Source organism: Epinephelus fuscoguttatus, linkage group LG20 (genome assembly GCF_011397635.1).
Source record: "Epinephelus fuscoguttatus linkage group LG20, E.fuscoguttatus.final_Chr_v1".
Taxonomy (NCBI): domain Eukaryota; kingdom Metazoa; phylum Chordata; class Actinopteri; order Perciformes; family Serranidae; genus Epinephelus; species Epinephelus fuscoguttatus.
This window is the reverse complement of record NC_064771.1, coordinates 17,925,168-17,941,324: the sequence shown is the minus strand read 5'-3', so window position 1 is coordinate 17,941,324 and position 16,157 is coordinate 17,925,168. Positions and strand designations below refer to the sequence as shown.

At 39.1% G+C, this 16,157-nt stretch overlaps 2 protein-coding genes across 5 annotated transcripts in view; both read right to left on the bottom strand.

The window, feature by feature from the left end:
- Positions 1–2,746: 2,746 nt before the first annotated feature.
- LOC125881262 (fibroblast growth factor 21-like) lies at positions 2,747–3,736 on the bottom strand. The gene is made up of 4 exons (XM_049564351.1): positions 3,540–3,736; positions 3,362–3,439; positions 3,122–3,225; positions 2,747–3,034 (listed from the first exon to the last, which is right to left on the bottom strand). Exons 1-4 carry the CDS (start codon positions 3,685–3,687, stop codon positions 2,747–2,749), a joined length of 618 nt encoding a protein of 205 aa, XP_049420308.1. The 5' UTR covers positions 3,688–3,736.
- A 4,362-nt stretch (positions 3,737–8,098) lies between these two features.
- The window catches only part of LOC125880902 (liprin-alpha-3-like), a 37,264-nt gene continuing 29,205 nt past the window's right edge, over positions 8,099–16,157 (bottom strand). For 3 of the 4 annotated variants that reach the window (XM_049563722.1, XM_049563724.1, XM_049563725.1), the window contains 7 exons: positions 14,132–14,307; positions 13,874–13,971; positions 12,262–12,437; positions 12,019–12,087; positions 11,353–11,515; positions 8,962–9,024; positions 8,099–8,832 (listed from right to left, as the gene is read on the bottom strand). In XM_049563722.1, coding sequence (XP_049419679.1) covers positions 8,978–9,024; positions 11,353–11,515; positions 12,019–12,087; positions 12,262–12,437; positions 13,874–13,971; positions 14,132–14,307 — 729 coding nt within the window. In that variant the 3' untranslated portion in view covers positions 8,099–8,832; positions 8,962–8,977. The remainder of the gene's footprint in view (positions 8,833–8,961; positions 9,025–11,352; positions 11,516–12,018; positions 12,088–12,261; positions 12,438–13,873; positions 13,972–14,131; positions 14,308–16,157) is intronic. The other variant, XM_049563723.1, reaches the window with a different exon arrangement.

Sequence of the window (16,157 nt, the reverse complement as noted above, 5' to 3'; positions counted from 1 at the left end):
AGCGTCAGCAGATGGCAGGAGCTACATTTCAAGCGCTGTATGTAAACTGTCAAGCTACTGTATCTTCCACAGGAAGTTCTGACAAATGTTTCAGAATAAAAGTCTATTTAGAAAATGGAGGGATTCTCTAGCCGAGGTTATAAGGGGCTTTTAATTTGAAACAAGTGTTGAGTTTGAAATGACGGTGCGATATGTTAACTTTACAAAGACAACGGAGCGGATAAAAAGTAAATATATGCACACACAGAGGGATTAATAAATAACGGGCCATCTATGATGTAGTTTGTTTCAAATGAAGCTGGGAGCCTCTGCAGTTGTGGTGAGTAAAAGCCCCGCCGCTATTTGTTAATGTTATTACTTTATGTCCGACCGTGAGGATGTACCATTGTTTGCTAGCTTGATGCTAATGACAGGAACGTTAACTCAGCGGGTTGACAAAGTGCCTCTGCTGTTTCACACCATCATTTCCCTCTTTTACTCTGTGTGGTAACATCCCTAGAGGAAATATTAAAAATGCTGGGGTGTTGTTGTCATAGCTACAGTTGTCTACAGCAGATCGTTCTGTGTTTCTACTGGTCAAAGTGATGGCTGTGATGGGAGAATTGGATCTCAGTGAAGGGCAAGTGGTCCATAACTTTAATTTTGGAGACAAAAAAATGTAGGCTTAGCGCCCTGTGGTCCATTGCCCAATAGGAAATGTAGAATACTCAAAAGTACTTTAAAAGTGCTTGAGTTACTTTTCTCAGGGAGTAACGTTGGAAGTACTTTTAAAGTAATTGTGTTATTTTACTCAGGGAGTAACGCATTAAAGTAACTGGCGACTTTTTTAGAAAGTAACGCAGTAACATACTTTGATTACTTTTAAAGTAACCCTTACCCAACACTGACCTTGACACATATTGATGTGCTTGGACTTTCCACATCCACATATGACGTGAAAGGTACCCTAGGTGGTTGTTGACGTTCTGGGATACCATGTCAAGTTCTGCCTGTTACATGCATTGTCTTCTTTCAAGATACGCTTCCATTTTCACAGAAAATTCAATGTTTACATACTGTCTCTTTCAAAATAAATGCACTACATCTGTATAACATGGAAAATCAACATTTTTTTCCCTTCAACAACAAACACATGGTTGGGTTTAGACAACAAAAGCACTTGGTTACGTTTAGGAAAAAAGAATAGGGCTCACGACGCAAACACAACTCACTCGGGTAAGGGTCGGTGTTTGCTGGACCCATCCACGTCCCCTGCCACCCACCCCATTCTGATATATTTGCTGCCTTAGCTTTTGTCCTTGTCCCGCTGCTTTCCCCCTGACGCCGCCAGGTGCCATTAAACTATAAAAAGGGAAGCTATAAACTATAAAGGACGCCTTTTTTGTTGGTTTCTGACGCTGGCAACTCTGACAACTTTGGAGTGAGACCGGGCTCTGCTCAGTGCTAAGCACTGATGATAGTCAAGGACTGAAATGTTTGCTGGTGTTTTTATCCACTTTTTTTTGCACTTTTAACACCCTTTTTCATGCACGGATGTTCTAAATAAAGTCTTTCTTTTTTTTCATTGATCTCAGCCTGTTAAACGTTTTTTGTGGCTATCCAGCACAGTTGTATTGGTGTGTGGGCATCTTTTCTGCCATCCTTTCTTTTATTTTGACACCATTATTTTTACATTGTTAACACTGAACCTACGCCCTTTTCTCTAATAGTGCAATATCTATTCTTATTTTTTTTTTTTTAGATCTTTTCTTCTGGGCTTTAATGACAGGACAAGTTGAGTGTGAAGGGGGAGAGAGAGAGGGGATGACATGTTGCAAGGCAGGCTGGAATTGCACATGGGTGCCTGCTCTACCCACTGAGCTACTGGGCACCCTGAAAATTTAGATGTTTAAAGTGGTCCTGACAGTCAAGAAATAAACCGGGAATGCCAACCAAATTTAGAAGCTGATGTTGTTTTGCAGTTTTCCACCTGTCTTGGTTTTGCAAGTTAAAAACTTCCACATGAGAATAATAACAAAGAACGGCAAATAACTTTATTTTTTCCCTGTGGTACTAAAGTTAAAGTTAAAAAAAAATGATAACTGCAGCGAGAGTTAGAAAAATCTTCTAAATGTCTAGGCCTGTAAAAATCTCATACCAAATACCATTCATTTATAATAAGGCATCTGAGAAATGGTATCATAGACTCCCTGCTCACAAGCCTGAAATGATCACCAGAGCCCATAAACTAAGACAAGTTCAGAGCTTGGCCTACTTTCCATCATTATTTATTTGTCCACCAGAGAGCGCTCCAGCTCTCACAATTTTCAGCCAACTTCCTCTTCTCCAGCATGTGAGCTGTGTGATCATTGGCCACAATATCTTTCATTCTTATTCTGTAAATTGATCCTTCTCGCTTTGTTTAATTGTTTCGTGACATTGCTGTAACACTCACACAGACAAACAAATGTGAAATTTATATCGTGTTTATTTTCATTCAGAACCTCTCTCTTGCCTTATAAATACACTAGAGTATTACAAATTACTCAGACACAAACATGCACTCAAAATCTCATAATTTATTATTCAGTCTTTAAATAACCATTAGAAAGACACCAGACACACAATAAATAAATAACTTAATAATAATGCTACCATGGAAACATATTAAGAACCAAAAGCTACTCATTTCACAACAAAATCAAGTCAATGGTCAATAAATACATTTCTGCAATGTGCATTACAGTTATACATCTGTTCATTTCCTTTACTTGTCCACTGACAACTGAGGACTGACCATATTAAGACCCATTCCAAGAAGATCATCAGAGTCCATGTTGAAATATCTCTGGTCATTTGGTGGCTGTTCAGACACACTCTCCACTGTCAGAGTATTCCTAAGCGGTAGGAATCGAGTAAAGGGGACTGAGTGTCGATCTGGGGAATGTCTTGATGCAAGAGACACAGGAAATCTGTGGTACGAAGATAGGAAGCGGGTGTATCCGTCTGCCAGCAGCAGTTCTCTGAAGGCGCAGTCAGCATCTGAGTATTGGCCCTGAAACGGAAGACAGATGTAAACTGTCAGCGAACGACAGGAAGGAGGGAGAGCATGGGAAAATAAAGATTTTTGGGCTTACTGTACCTGGCCCCTCAAACGGCCTTCACTGTCCATGCAGAGAAACAGAGATGATGACTGTCCCTTGATGGCTATGTGGCCTGGTTTAACTGATTTCAGCTCCAGCACACCTGCAGACAGAGAAACAGAAATAGATGTGTCTTCTTTATAAGTCTCCTGTTGGTTTCCATTTATTCTCTGGGCCTTAAACGACCCACCGTGGTTGTGTTTGAAAAACACACTCTGATTTATCTCCCAAATACTCACTGTAAGGTGTCTGAGCATCACTTCCTGACACTCTGCCATCCAGGTTCATCTGCAGATACATCCCTCTTCTGTGATTTTCTGCAGCATGAAGAAAGAAATCAGCATAATGAAGAATTTAAAAATACTGAAGAGCAGCATTCTCTCATAAATATTCCAAATAAATATATTATATAAATACCTGTGTAGAGGTGTACCTCTCTGACTTGGTTGTCAAAGGATAATAGAGGGTTGGAGTCGGTGAGATAGAATGATAGAGAGAAAGGCAGTGGGATGATTAAGAGAAAAGGAGACAGGTATGAGAAAGAGGAGTGTGGAAACAAAAACATTTGGAAAAAGAAGATAAATAAAGAATAAATAAAAATAAATAGCCTAAAAAAAGCCTAGAAATATACGGCTCTGTACAAGCCAGTTACTTTTCAAAAATTCTAAACAGGAGCATGTTCTGCGTCCTTATAAAGGGGTTTGGAGAAGGAGGTCCAACTTCCTGAACGTGTGAGTCAGACATTTCTACAAAATGAAACCGTGATTTAATGCTCGGAGGAAGACCTGTGTTTAAACACTATGTTTGGGCTTCTTCCTGTCATTTGCCAGTAAAGTTGGGTGTTTGGATTCATGTGAGAGTCAGGTGGATAAAACTCATCCGAGCCAACTAGCACATGGAAGGAGTATGATGGTATATTCTGTAATGTTTCCATTGCTTACATTCTTTTAGAAAGTTATTTGGCACCATTCAAAGAACTCTGAATAATATTTATTATGTATTGCATATGGTGGATGGAAGTTGCCAAAATCAAAAATATAAATATAAATATAAAATAAATGAATAAATATAAATAATATATGATTTGGGAAATAAATATGGAAAAAGAAATGCAAAGGAAAATTGTTAAAATAATAAAAACATAAATACATACATCTAAACATAAATCAATCAATTTAATTTTTCATAACTAAAAATAAATTGCAAAAATAAATACAATGACAGACTAACAAAAAATAATAAATATAATGGTAATATTTATTTTTAATATTATTTTAGAACGTTTAATAACATGTCTATTTATGAAGTCATCGAGATTAATTAATTTATTAATTCTTAATTTGTTCCAAGGAAGAAGGTTGTCAAACTCAAGAATAAATAAACAAATAAATAATAAATAAATGAATGCGCCAAACATAATATATCAAAAAATGGGTATTAATTTATTCAGAAAATGTGACATAAAAAAATGTTTTATTAATTTTAAAATGTATTTATTTGTTTTACTTTTTTAATTTATTTTAAAAAATAAATTATCAATTTTAAATATATTTATTAATTTATGTTAATTTTATTTATTTATTTATTATTTTCCCTTTACAATGCCCCCTCCTATATGTTTACCAATACCTGTTAATTTTTTGTATACATTGCTGTCTCAGTTTGATTTTGACATCTTCTACCCTTTACATTTGTCTGTGCAATTTATTAAAGTTGATTTTCTTGCTTAATTATACATAAGGATTAAGTAGAATTAGACTTTTTCTCATCCTATTACAACAGTACTTTTTTAATTAAATACATTTTTGGGGATTTGATTTGAATAATTGAGATATGTATTAGTCAGGGTTCATGTCAAACAATGTCAAGATCCCTCCATTGCATTTACCTTTTTAATTTTATTTCATATATTTTAGAATGAGTTTCCTCATTAAGACTTGTTATGAGTTTACGCTGATAAATATCAGTAACTATGCTTTGTCATTTTTCAACAGGACAGTTCACTTTTAAATTACATCAGGATGTTTTCCCATTCAGGCCTCAACTTAAAAAATATACAAATTTCACAACAGCCAGAAGATGTCACACAAACACATCTCTCTGCGTCATCTGCTAAATAATAAACAGTTACAAGTGGAAGTGACTGGGTTTCACGGTGTTTATCTTATCTTGATATGTGTGTTTCACGGAGAGAATGAGGGAAACAGTGGGTGAAACTGATTTACAAGCAGAGGACAAGTGTTTATGTGACTGCAGCTGTGCGGTCACTAGAAAATCTGTACGTCAGTAAAGTCACGAGTTAAGAAATATGGTGCATTACCAAGAAACTTAACTTTCTCCTCAAGAACTACCACCTTGTGATATTTCACTGTGATGCAAGATATCACTAAGTGTATCTTCTTTAATCTTCCAAACTGTTCAGACATCAGGGGAAGAATTGAGGTACCATTATTTTGTATGGATTGTATGTAAAAATGAAACTACATTTGTGTTTGATAATGAAGCTTGCTCGTGTTTCCGGATGTGAAAGGTGAAGTATAAACAGAATGGCAGCCCAAAACACTGATAAACATTCCTTCATGTTTATGTTTTGTTCATGTTGTGTGTACCTCATGCTCGCCCCACAGTTTAACTGAACTGACACTGAAAAAAACGATTTGATTCAGCTTGTATAACAGTTAAATCCCCTATGATGAACAAATATGGGATGCAGTTTTAAAGATGGAACTCAGCCAGGAGATGGCGCTACCCTGTTTACTCTAAGGCTCCATATATGAGCACCATCTAACAGGAAGCTCCAGCGCTATCATCTTTATGTGTACATGTAGACCTATGTCTTGTCTTATAAGACAGAATATTTTAAGTTGAATAGACTGTTGGGCTTCCTACGTATTTATATTAAGGATGTAAATGAGAATGGGTATGGGTAAGTTTGAATATAAAAACAGTCCCCATTAAAATCAATGTAGGTTGCAAAATATCAACTGAACAAATTTCTAAACAACAAATACAAAAAATAAAAATCCCTAATTCTGTTTAGTGTACAAACGCCTGCGCTATTTATATCATTTGCGATTTCGAAGAAGCACTGGGGTTCCCTCTTCCTGTTTTGGCTCATCTCCACTCCTGTGGTGATTGGTTTACCCTTGACTGAGCAAAAACATGCTGTATACTATGTTGGGGCTGCAGTATACTGTATGTTAGGGTGTCCATTTCTTTGCCATAATGCAGCTAAAAGATAATAAATGGCTGTCACTATAAGGAAACAAAGACCATGTCCTTTATATGTACATTTTAAATTTTTACATTAAGGTGTAAATTCTGTATGAAAGAAAAAAAAAGTAATCCTAAACTGAAACCTCATAGAGGCATAGTATTCTTAACGTTTCCCCCTTGATGACCTTTTCCTACCTTGTTGTGCTCCTGACTTCACAGTCTAACTGTAATGTGCCCAAGCAATACTTCACCCCCAAATAACCATTTGAATGCCAATTACACATCCCATCCAACAATCCATTTTCATCCGCTTATCCGGGGCCAGGTCGAAGGGGCAACAGGCCAAGCAAAGCACCCCAGATGTCTCTCTCCCTAGCAACACTTTCCAGCTCCTCCTGGGGGACCCCAAGGCGTTCCCAGGCCAGATGAGATATGTAATCCCTCCAGTTTGTTCTGGGTCTGCCTCTGGGCATCATACCAGTGGGACGTGCCCGAATACCTCTAACAAGAGGTGCCCTGGAGTCATCCTAATCAGATACCTGAACCACCTCAGCTGACCCCTTTCGACGCGAAGGAGCAGCAGCTCTACTCCGAACTCCTTCTGGAACTCTGCGCTTCTCACCCTATCTCTAAGGCTGAGTCCAGCCACCCCAACGAGGAAACTCATTTCTGCTGCTTGTATCCTCAATCTCATTCTTTGGTTACTACCCAGAGCTTAGAATTAAGACTTTCTTTTTAATAAAGCTTATAGTTAGGGCTGGCTCAGGCTTGCCTTGTGCCAGCCCCTAGTTAGGCTGACTTAGGCCAAGTCTGCCGGGCGACCTCCTACGTACAATACACCGAGCACCTTCTCTCCTTCTCTCTCTCTCTCTCTCTCTCTCTCTCTCTCCTTTGCTAACACTCATGTCCTGTTACTGCATCTCGCTAACTCGGCTGTACTGCACGTCACTAACTCACTAACAGTAACTCGGCTTATGATCATAGGTGCAGGTTGGGACGTAGATGGACTAGTAAACTTCCAGCACATGACGGTCCAGCACAGTGCCATCATCACTTTTGGTGCAATGTTCAGAAAGGCAAACCGGGCAACTGACCCCCACCCCAAAAACAAAAAAACATTGTAAAAAGGGCACCTGATGGCCACTGTTATTACCATAAACCCCTTTATACCTCCCATATAAACAATATACAGTGCAATCCACTGACGCTGTAGACGCTGTTTTTTTCTCTGTTTTGCGATCCTTTGTTTACTGTCACGCCGTCATGGCCACTTACCTGTGATCTTCTGTCAGTGTGGGGGGGGGATTGCAAATAACTCCTTCAGCAGCATTTTACAGGTATGTTTTTTAATTACAGCTTTTACAATCATTATCATTATTATCATATTATATTCAATTATCATCACTACTCTCCAATAATATGAATTTAAATCATAACACAATTTTTTTTCTCAAAATGTACACATACAAGTAGCATATCTTAAATGTCCATAATTTAAAACATATTTCCTTTTTCAACCTAAAATGAAATTACAGTCAGTCTTAAAACTAAGTATGAAATGAACGTACAGTTTAATACACACACATACATACTGTACATACATACATACAATAGCAGTTATCATAAAAAATGATAAAAATAAAATACACACATTTTACAAAGTCCTGACCCAAGCTTCCACATCATTAGATGATTGATATCATGACGTTCACTCTAAAATGGTTGATTTTGGCATGCATATTAACACAAATGCTTAACTCTTCTTTTTTTTTTTTTTTTTTAAATCCCCCACTTTGAACAGGATTTTTGTCGTAAAGCACTTTGCTAATTGTCTCATTGTCCGTCCTATTCACATTTGTGCATCTCATGTCTGTTATGGCTTAAGAACATACATTTAATTCCCCCCCTGCGTACACCCATATTCTCCCTTTCAACCTACCTCTCCCCAAACTCTACCGTGTTGTGATGTTAACTATCCAGAGTATGTTCTACTATCAGTCTAAATCAAAGTAAGATCACCTGAAAGGGTGTGTGACGGGGTTCTCTTTCTCGTGATCCGAACAAGGAATGCAGTTTCCAATTTTTAAAAACTATAAATTCATTGTGTCAATATTTGCCATCTCACACTCAAAAAACAGAGGATGTATTCACGATAGGCGATGGTCACTTTCTACAGGCCACTTTCTACAGAATCAAACAGCATCATGCCACAACTATGGATCAAGATGGGGTGAGAGATAGAGAGAGCGAGAGAGTGAGAGATAGAAAGAGAGATAGAGAGAGTAACAGATGGATAAACAGACATTCACTCCTTGTTTTTTTTTCATCTTTTCAGAAAGCATTCACTCAGTGTCTTTGATTCTTCGAGACGTCTCGCTCGAAAGTTGTTGGTCATCTTCTAGTGTCCATTTTTGATTTTGATCCTTAGGTGTTTTTTTTCCTCAAAAATGTGTTTTTTTATTTTATTCCCTTGGGTTAGGATGGAGGTGGGGCTCTACAAAATGAAAAAAAAAGAAAAGAAAAACTGTGAGAGCTCCTGCTGAGATGAGATCTTTGATTTGGTGTTCACACAAGCTATTTTTAGCTGTAAAAAACAATCGTGAGCGAGGATGCTTTTTCTCACCTGGTGTGCTTATCTTTTAGCAGGAATATGTTCTCACGGACCCCGACTCTCCTCTCGGACCTACTGACAGAGAGGGGGAAGTAATCAGTAAACAAAACTCATTCTGAAGCTATGAGAAAAACTACGGAAGAGCACCAGGGCCAAGCATAAGGGAAAAACTGAGAGGAGGAAGATTATATCCATTGATGAATTTAAGGGCATCATAAAGAATGTGGTGATAGAAACAAACAATAAATCAAACAACTAGCGCTGGCCCAAATGACTGCCTTTGCAAAATGCCTTCTGTAGATGAATTGTTGATATTGAGTGCAACTTCAGAACCAGTTTTAGTAACCAGGAAATTCTCTTTTCTCTTTAAATACATAAACACAGTGTAGTAATAACAATTAGGACTTTCAAGAGATTGCTTGGAAAACCGCATCTGTTCAGAAAGAAAAAACAACATAAACTTGGAAGAGGTGGCTCCATTTGCGCAATTTGAAATAGCTGATAATCAACAGATGCAGGGGTATCTATGGTTACACCTGCATGTAATACAGAGAGGAAATGCTGTATCACAAGACATGATTTGATGGATCGGTGGAGCTGATTTTATTCCTGACATTTTGACATTATTCTCAAAATTAAATTTCAACTTTATTCTTGTCTTGATTCTCAAAAAATAAAATAAAATAAAATCATCCTGCTCTGATTTATTTTGTCTTATGCCTGACACTATGACTTAAAAGTTCATCTTAAAACAAAATAAAAAAGAATCTTACTTTCCCATTTTTCCACTGATGCCTTTCCTTAATACTCGTAGTACACATACAGACCTAAATCAGTGCAGTAGTTCAAACTAGAACACGCAAAACAAACACTCAATTAAAAAAAAACACTAAAACATTTAAAAGTTAAATCAAAATGAATAAACTGTGGTTTGGATTAATTCAAAAGGCTTCTTTAGCTCAAACTGCTGGGGGGAATAGTGGGTTTTGCTTCTGAAAGGCCACAATGTGCTTCCTGTGGAAATCATTTTCACAACTTTGTATAAAAAAGCAGCTTGTTTGTAGGGAAAACAAATAACTATTTTATTCTGCTACTGCAGAATTACCATTGATTTGCACACTAGACAGTGACTGGGTCAGGGGTCGTTAATCTTTTCTATCAAAAGAGCCATTTTTGGCCAAAATACCAAAATAATTATAAGAAAAATTACCTATTGATTTACACATTATTTCTTAAAGCCACAGGGAACCACTGGAGAGAGGTACAAGCAGCTGTTTATAGTTCCAAAATCGCCATCACCAATTCCACCAGACTCCATTTAAACAAACAGTAATTTTAGCATGTATAGCGCCAGCATATTTTCATGTCTAACTGGGTTTATTTCAACCAAATCAGAGTTTGTGATTGTTGAAACAGTAGAAGGATGAACCAAGACAGCTTTTGTGAGTTCAATTTTGTTTCAATGAAGTGAGTTTTACGACAACCCGGTCTCACCCAAAAGTTGTCAAAATCTGGTGCTTGGGTAGTGACTTGCCGTGTCAGACACTGACAAAAAAAGCCGTCCCTTTTTTTCCCGGAATGATATGCAGCCATACACCATTACAGTTTAATATCGCTCAACGACGTCAGATGGAAACACGGCAGGACAAGAACTTCAGTTAAGGCGACAAAAGTCCAACTAGGGTGGGGTAGAGGTGTGGTGGATGGGTCCAACAAACACCAACCTTCGTCCAGGGTGTCAGATTATAAAGCCAAACCCTGTTCTTTTTTCTTAACCTAACCATTTATTGTTGTTGCCTAAACCCAACCACGTGTGTTAATTGTTGAAGGAAAAACAATGTCAATTGGCATCGTTAGAGTCTGTATGCAAATGGTAAATTTCCTGTGAAAACGGAAGTGTATTTTGAAAGAAGACAATGCATGTAACAGGCAGAACTTGACACGCCATCCAAAAATCTCAACAACCAACACACCAAGGGTTTAGTCGTATTTGAACGTGGAAGGTACATGACCAAATGTCAATATGTGACGAAGTCAGAGTGAGAATGTGTTGTCAGAAGAGCTGCATGTGGCTCTGGAGCTGCAGGTTGCCTGTCCCTGGTCTGGTCTAAAATATTGCATGGTCTCTTGTGTTGCCTTGCAGAAAATTGTTTCCCCAGTTTTTTTTTGCTCTTTTTTTCTCTTATTTTATTTCAGTGACTATCATTGTCACTATTTACAGTTATGTGAAGTGTAAATAAACAAGTTATATCAGGCTAAAGTAACATTAATGTGCATGCAGTGTCTATTGCTGTGTTTCTGCCTAATACATTTTTAATTTAGGTATGTTTGACTAAGTTTGTTAGTTAGGAAGAAACCACTATACATTGACCGTTTCACACCCATTCAGCCGCATTTCCTCACCTTCACTCTGGACTTTTCTCAGGGTGACGGAGGGGGTCGAGATGGCGGAGGCACGGAAGTTGGCAGGTAACGTTTCTGAGGAGTCGGAGGTCACGCCGCGGAGGTCCTTCTCTCGGAACATCTTCCTCCATGATGGTGACCGTGTAAATGTTTTCGTGCCGTCCTGCAGAGACAGCGGAATAACACCAGTGATTAAAAATAACAGCAATCACAGTGGAGGATATCTATTTCAGGGTCTTATTCATTATGCATTAGTGGGGTTTAACAAAGTAGTATTTGACAAAGCAGGTTTTGTTGTGACAATGTATCACAGTCGCACAGTTTTTAGTCCTACAAGCTGTAACTAAGCAATTAGCAGTGGTGTAAACACAGCTGAACCGCTTTGGCATGCCAACCACTTGCAGCAGTGGCACATGCACTGATGCCATAAAGCCTCTCTTTATAAGGAAGAGAGATATTTCAGTCTGCTATTTTACCACTGAAAGGAAATTACTTTGTCATGACACGTATTTAACAAAGGGCAAAAATTAAAAAAGTTTGGATCAAAGGCCCCGTTGTCAAGTAAAATAATCGTAGCCAGGGTGGTTACAATCAACACACACTCCCGCCTCCTGGCAGGAGTGATTATCTTGATTGATTTTCTACTGACACTCCGCTTTGTCGCACCTCATCTGGCCTCCTCTCTGTTCCCATGGAGATGAGAGCATTGTACTCCTTCTCTAGGAGCTGCCTCGCCTGCAGAAGATAGACAAACAGAGTTTAAAGATCATAATTAAGATAATTCAAGAGTTAAAGATTAGGATTATCTTGGCATAAGGCAAACAGAAGGTTTGGCAATGAGAATTTCTGTTGTAAGATAAGCGCTCTGTGTCTACAACTTGACAATGAAGGTGGTGTACTGTGGAGTACCTGTGTGTTCTGATTGGGTATCTGGAGGAGGAGGGCCAAGTCGGTGTAGTCGAAGGTGTCATCTAGCGCCAGGAGGGCCCCATGCACGCCGCTTTCTAATAGGTTGTCTGCAAACTCTTTGAGACCGATAGACTGCACCCAACACATCACTCGTTCATTGGACCACACCATTACATCTGTGGGGGAGGACACGAAAAGGCAGTTATCACCAGTTCAATAGACTTACTGCTCTGATGTTGTGACTGAAGGGAAGATTTGGTTATTAAAGGGTACGTTTGGTCTTTTTTTAAACCTGGATCCTATTTTCCTGTGTTGTGTGTCTAAGTGACTAAAGGAGACAACTATTTTTGACACTGATCCAGTATTGGGAGAGACCGCTGCAGGCGGCAGCAGCGAAACAATGAAAGTGCTTGTTTTTGGCACTGACATGTTCAGATTATTATCTTAAGTGTCTGAAAGGATCCCTACAGAGATACACCTTTTTGTTAAAGGGTAACATCCTTTTTGTTTAACCAGAATTAGCCCCAAAATCGTCAATGTCAAACCCATCAGACTCCCAGTAATTTTATGATTCAAACAACGCATTCTCACCCCGACTTTGTCACATATGGACGTTTGGTCATGGACGTTCCATGTCCAGAAAAGTCGTGCAAGGTACCCAGGGTGCGTTGGTTGTTGACGTTCTGGGACACTGTGTCAAGTTATGCCTGTTACATGCATTGTCTTCTTTCACAATTCACTTTCATTTTCCCAGGAAATTTACCGTTTAAATACAGTATCTTTCAAAATAAACGCACTACGTCAGTACAACACCGCATATTGACTTTTTTCCCTACAACAACAAACACACATGGTCAGGTTTTGGACAAAATAACAGGGTTTGACTTTAGAATCTTACAGGACAAGAACACCACTCTCTCAGGTGAAAGTCAGTGTGTGCTGGACCCATCCACCACACCTCCCACCCGCCTCACTCGGACTTTCGCCGCCTTATTTTCGTTCTTGTCCCGCTGCGTTTCCCCCTGACGCCTCCCGGGGCAGTTGAACCATAACAGCTACAACCCACATATCATGCCAGCAATTAAGAACAGGTTTTTTCATCGGAGCAAGTCACTGCCCAAGTGCCAGATTTCAACGACTTCGGAGTGAGACTGGGTTGTCGTAAAACACACTTAATTGAAGGATGTCAGAAACAAAATTTGATTTGGTTGAAATAAACCTTTAATTCACCCAGTTATATATGAATATATTCTGTCTCTATACAAGTAGAGTCTGGTGGAATTGGTGACTGCCATTTGGGAACTGTAAACAAAAAGGATCTTACTCTTTAACAAAAAGGCCATTGGTATCTTTTCCATAATGTTGTCAGACACTGAGAACAACAATCTGAGCCTATCACTGGCAAAACCAATCATGAATCAATCGACAGTGCAAACATGCCCTGAGTAATTACATTGCAGCCTGTTTTGCCACTGTCCACCACAGTGGTTTTGCTCAGTACTGGACCGAATTCAAAAACTGTTGTTCCCATTTATCATTCAGACATCAAAACGTGAAAATCGGGTCCATGTTGAAAAATACCGAGCGTACCCTTTAACCACCATGGCCTCACCTTGATTCTGGTGTTGACTCTCATCCCTCCTCCTCTCCAGCTCCTTCCTGTCATAGTTCAAGCGCTTCAAGCACATGATCCCATAGTGAAGACTCACCCTGTAAGTGAGAAGCACACATTGATCTAATTTTAATCAAAGCTGACAGGTATATATATATATATATATATATATATGTACTCAAGAAATTGGTGCAAAGAAGAGGTAGAGAAATGATGTGTAAAAATATTCAATATAACCCAAGAATCTTTCTTTCAGACCTGTGGAAACTGTCTACCATCTTCAGCTGGCCCCTCAGTTCTTTCTTGGTGAGGTGATCAAGCATACGGGCGTCCACCAGTGACTCCATGAAGTAGGAGCGATACTGGGGCAGACCCAGGCTGGGCAGCCATTCGTTTCCCACCCACTCGTGGTTCATGTCGCCATAGGCCAGGATCTGGAGGATGGAGGGGAGGTGTGTGTGAGTAGAGCCGAGTAGTACTTTAGTCCACAGCTGTCTCTCCTGCCCATTACTTCCCATACACCACTGTGCTGTATGTATCATGCAATCGCTCAAAGCTACAACTTTTATAAAAATAACATTCTTCATATTTGCTGAAACTGTCTCTATATTCACATGCACTAAATGAGACAGATAATCTGTGGAAAAAAATCATACTCCTCTGCCTCCTTTATTGCAGCACCTCTTATAGGCTATGCTGCATGTGAACGAGAACAACCAATCAGAGCCGAGGAGTCTCTAAAGCAGCTGTCAATCATGTCAATCACAGCCCATGAACTGCGGTCAAAGTGTCAAACTAGGCAGCGCTAATCAAATACAAATCAATAAACCATTACAGCATTGTCTATGTGTTATGTGTTATATGTTTCAGAAACATATTTTAGTGTACTGTTTAGCTGTAAAATGAGAAAGTTTGTGACCTGGCCACCATGTTGGATACAGTTATTAGGAGTACTGAGCACCACCTACCGGCTGGACCAACGTTCTCATTTTACAGCTTAACAGTACACTAAAATATATTTCTGAATATATTTTAGGTGAGAAATAGGCTGTGCTGTACCAGCATCTTGATTCACATTCGATCAGCACTGCAGAGTTTGATAGTTTGACTGCAGATCAAAGTGACTGATATGACTGACAGCTGCATTAGAGACTTCTCAGCTCTGATTGGTTGCTGCTAACCATGCCGCAGGCTGATCCCAATGAATGCCATTAGAGGTAGTAGGAAGAGGAGGAGGAACATGATTTTTTTCACAGACTTGGCGAGTTTGTGTTTCTCACTTTGCATGTGGGTTTCCACTACCTTGATTCCCATCGTGTTGAGTTGATTTTTTATTTTTGTTTTTGCTTACAATGCATTGAGCCTCAAATGAATTGCCTTGTACTGGTTTCAGCTGTGCCACTAAAATCTTGGTTAAGTAGCCAGTTTTCATGGAATTTGCAATTCCCCATGTCGTCCAGAGTATTGTGACAGCTAGCTACTGTAGCAGACAGTGGATCCTCTGCTCTGATCTCTCATCTTGGTAAACAAAATGTAAGTTCGGGCGAGAAGCATTTGATAAATTACATATACAAAAAAAAAAAATAAATAGATGTTGCCAATTAAGTTTAAATTTATTTACTTTATTAATCCCCCTGAGGGGAAATTCAATGTCTTCACTCTTGCTTGTCAATTACACACAGGTCCGAAAGACACACACATGCACAAACAGGACCTATACATGCACAAAGTGGAGAGATGTCAGAGTGAGGGGGCTACCCTTGGTGAGGTGCACGGAGCGGTTGGGGGGTTCGGTGCCTTGCTCAAGGGCACCTCGGCAGTGCCCAGGAGGTGAACTGGCACCTCTCCAGCCACCAGTCCACGCTCCATATTTTGGTCCGGATGGGGACTTGAACAGGCGACCCTCCGGTTCCCAACCCAAGTCCCTATGGACTGAGCTTATTTCAAGATTTTACAATGCAACATCAAAAGGAAGAAAGGGATTCATAAAATCCCACTTTCCAAGTCTTACCATGACTTTAAAAGATTGAAGACATTTTAAAACCAATTAATCTTATTTTTAGATTAATTAATGCAAGGACTTTAAAGGCTTTTTATGACAGGAATGCAGCAACCCTGTATTAGAAAGTGGGGCTGTTAGATTGAAAGGTTTCTTTTATTTTCCATTTAGGACTTTTTGAGCACACTGTCACTGTTGAGGATAAGTCTTATAATTTAAATTTTGTCCAGAACCCTTCTGGTTTTTATTACAGCACAATAATACACATGGGGAACACTGGAGTTC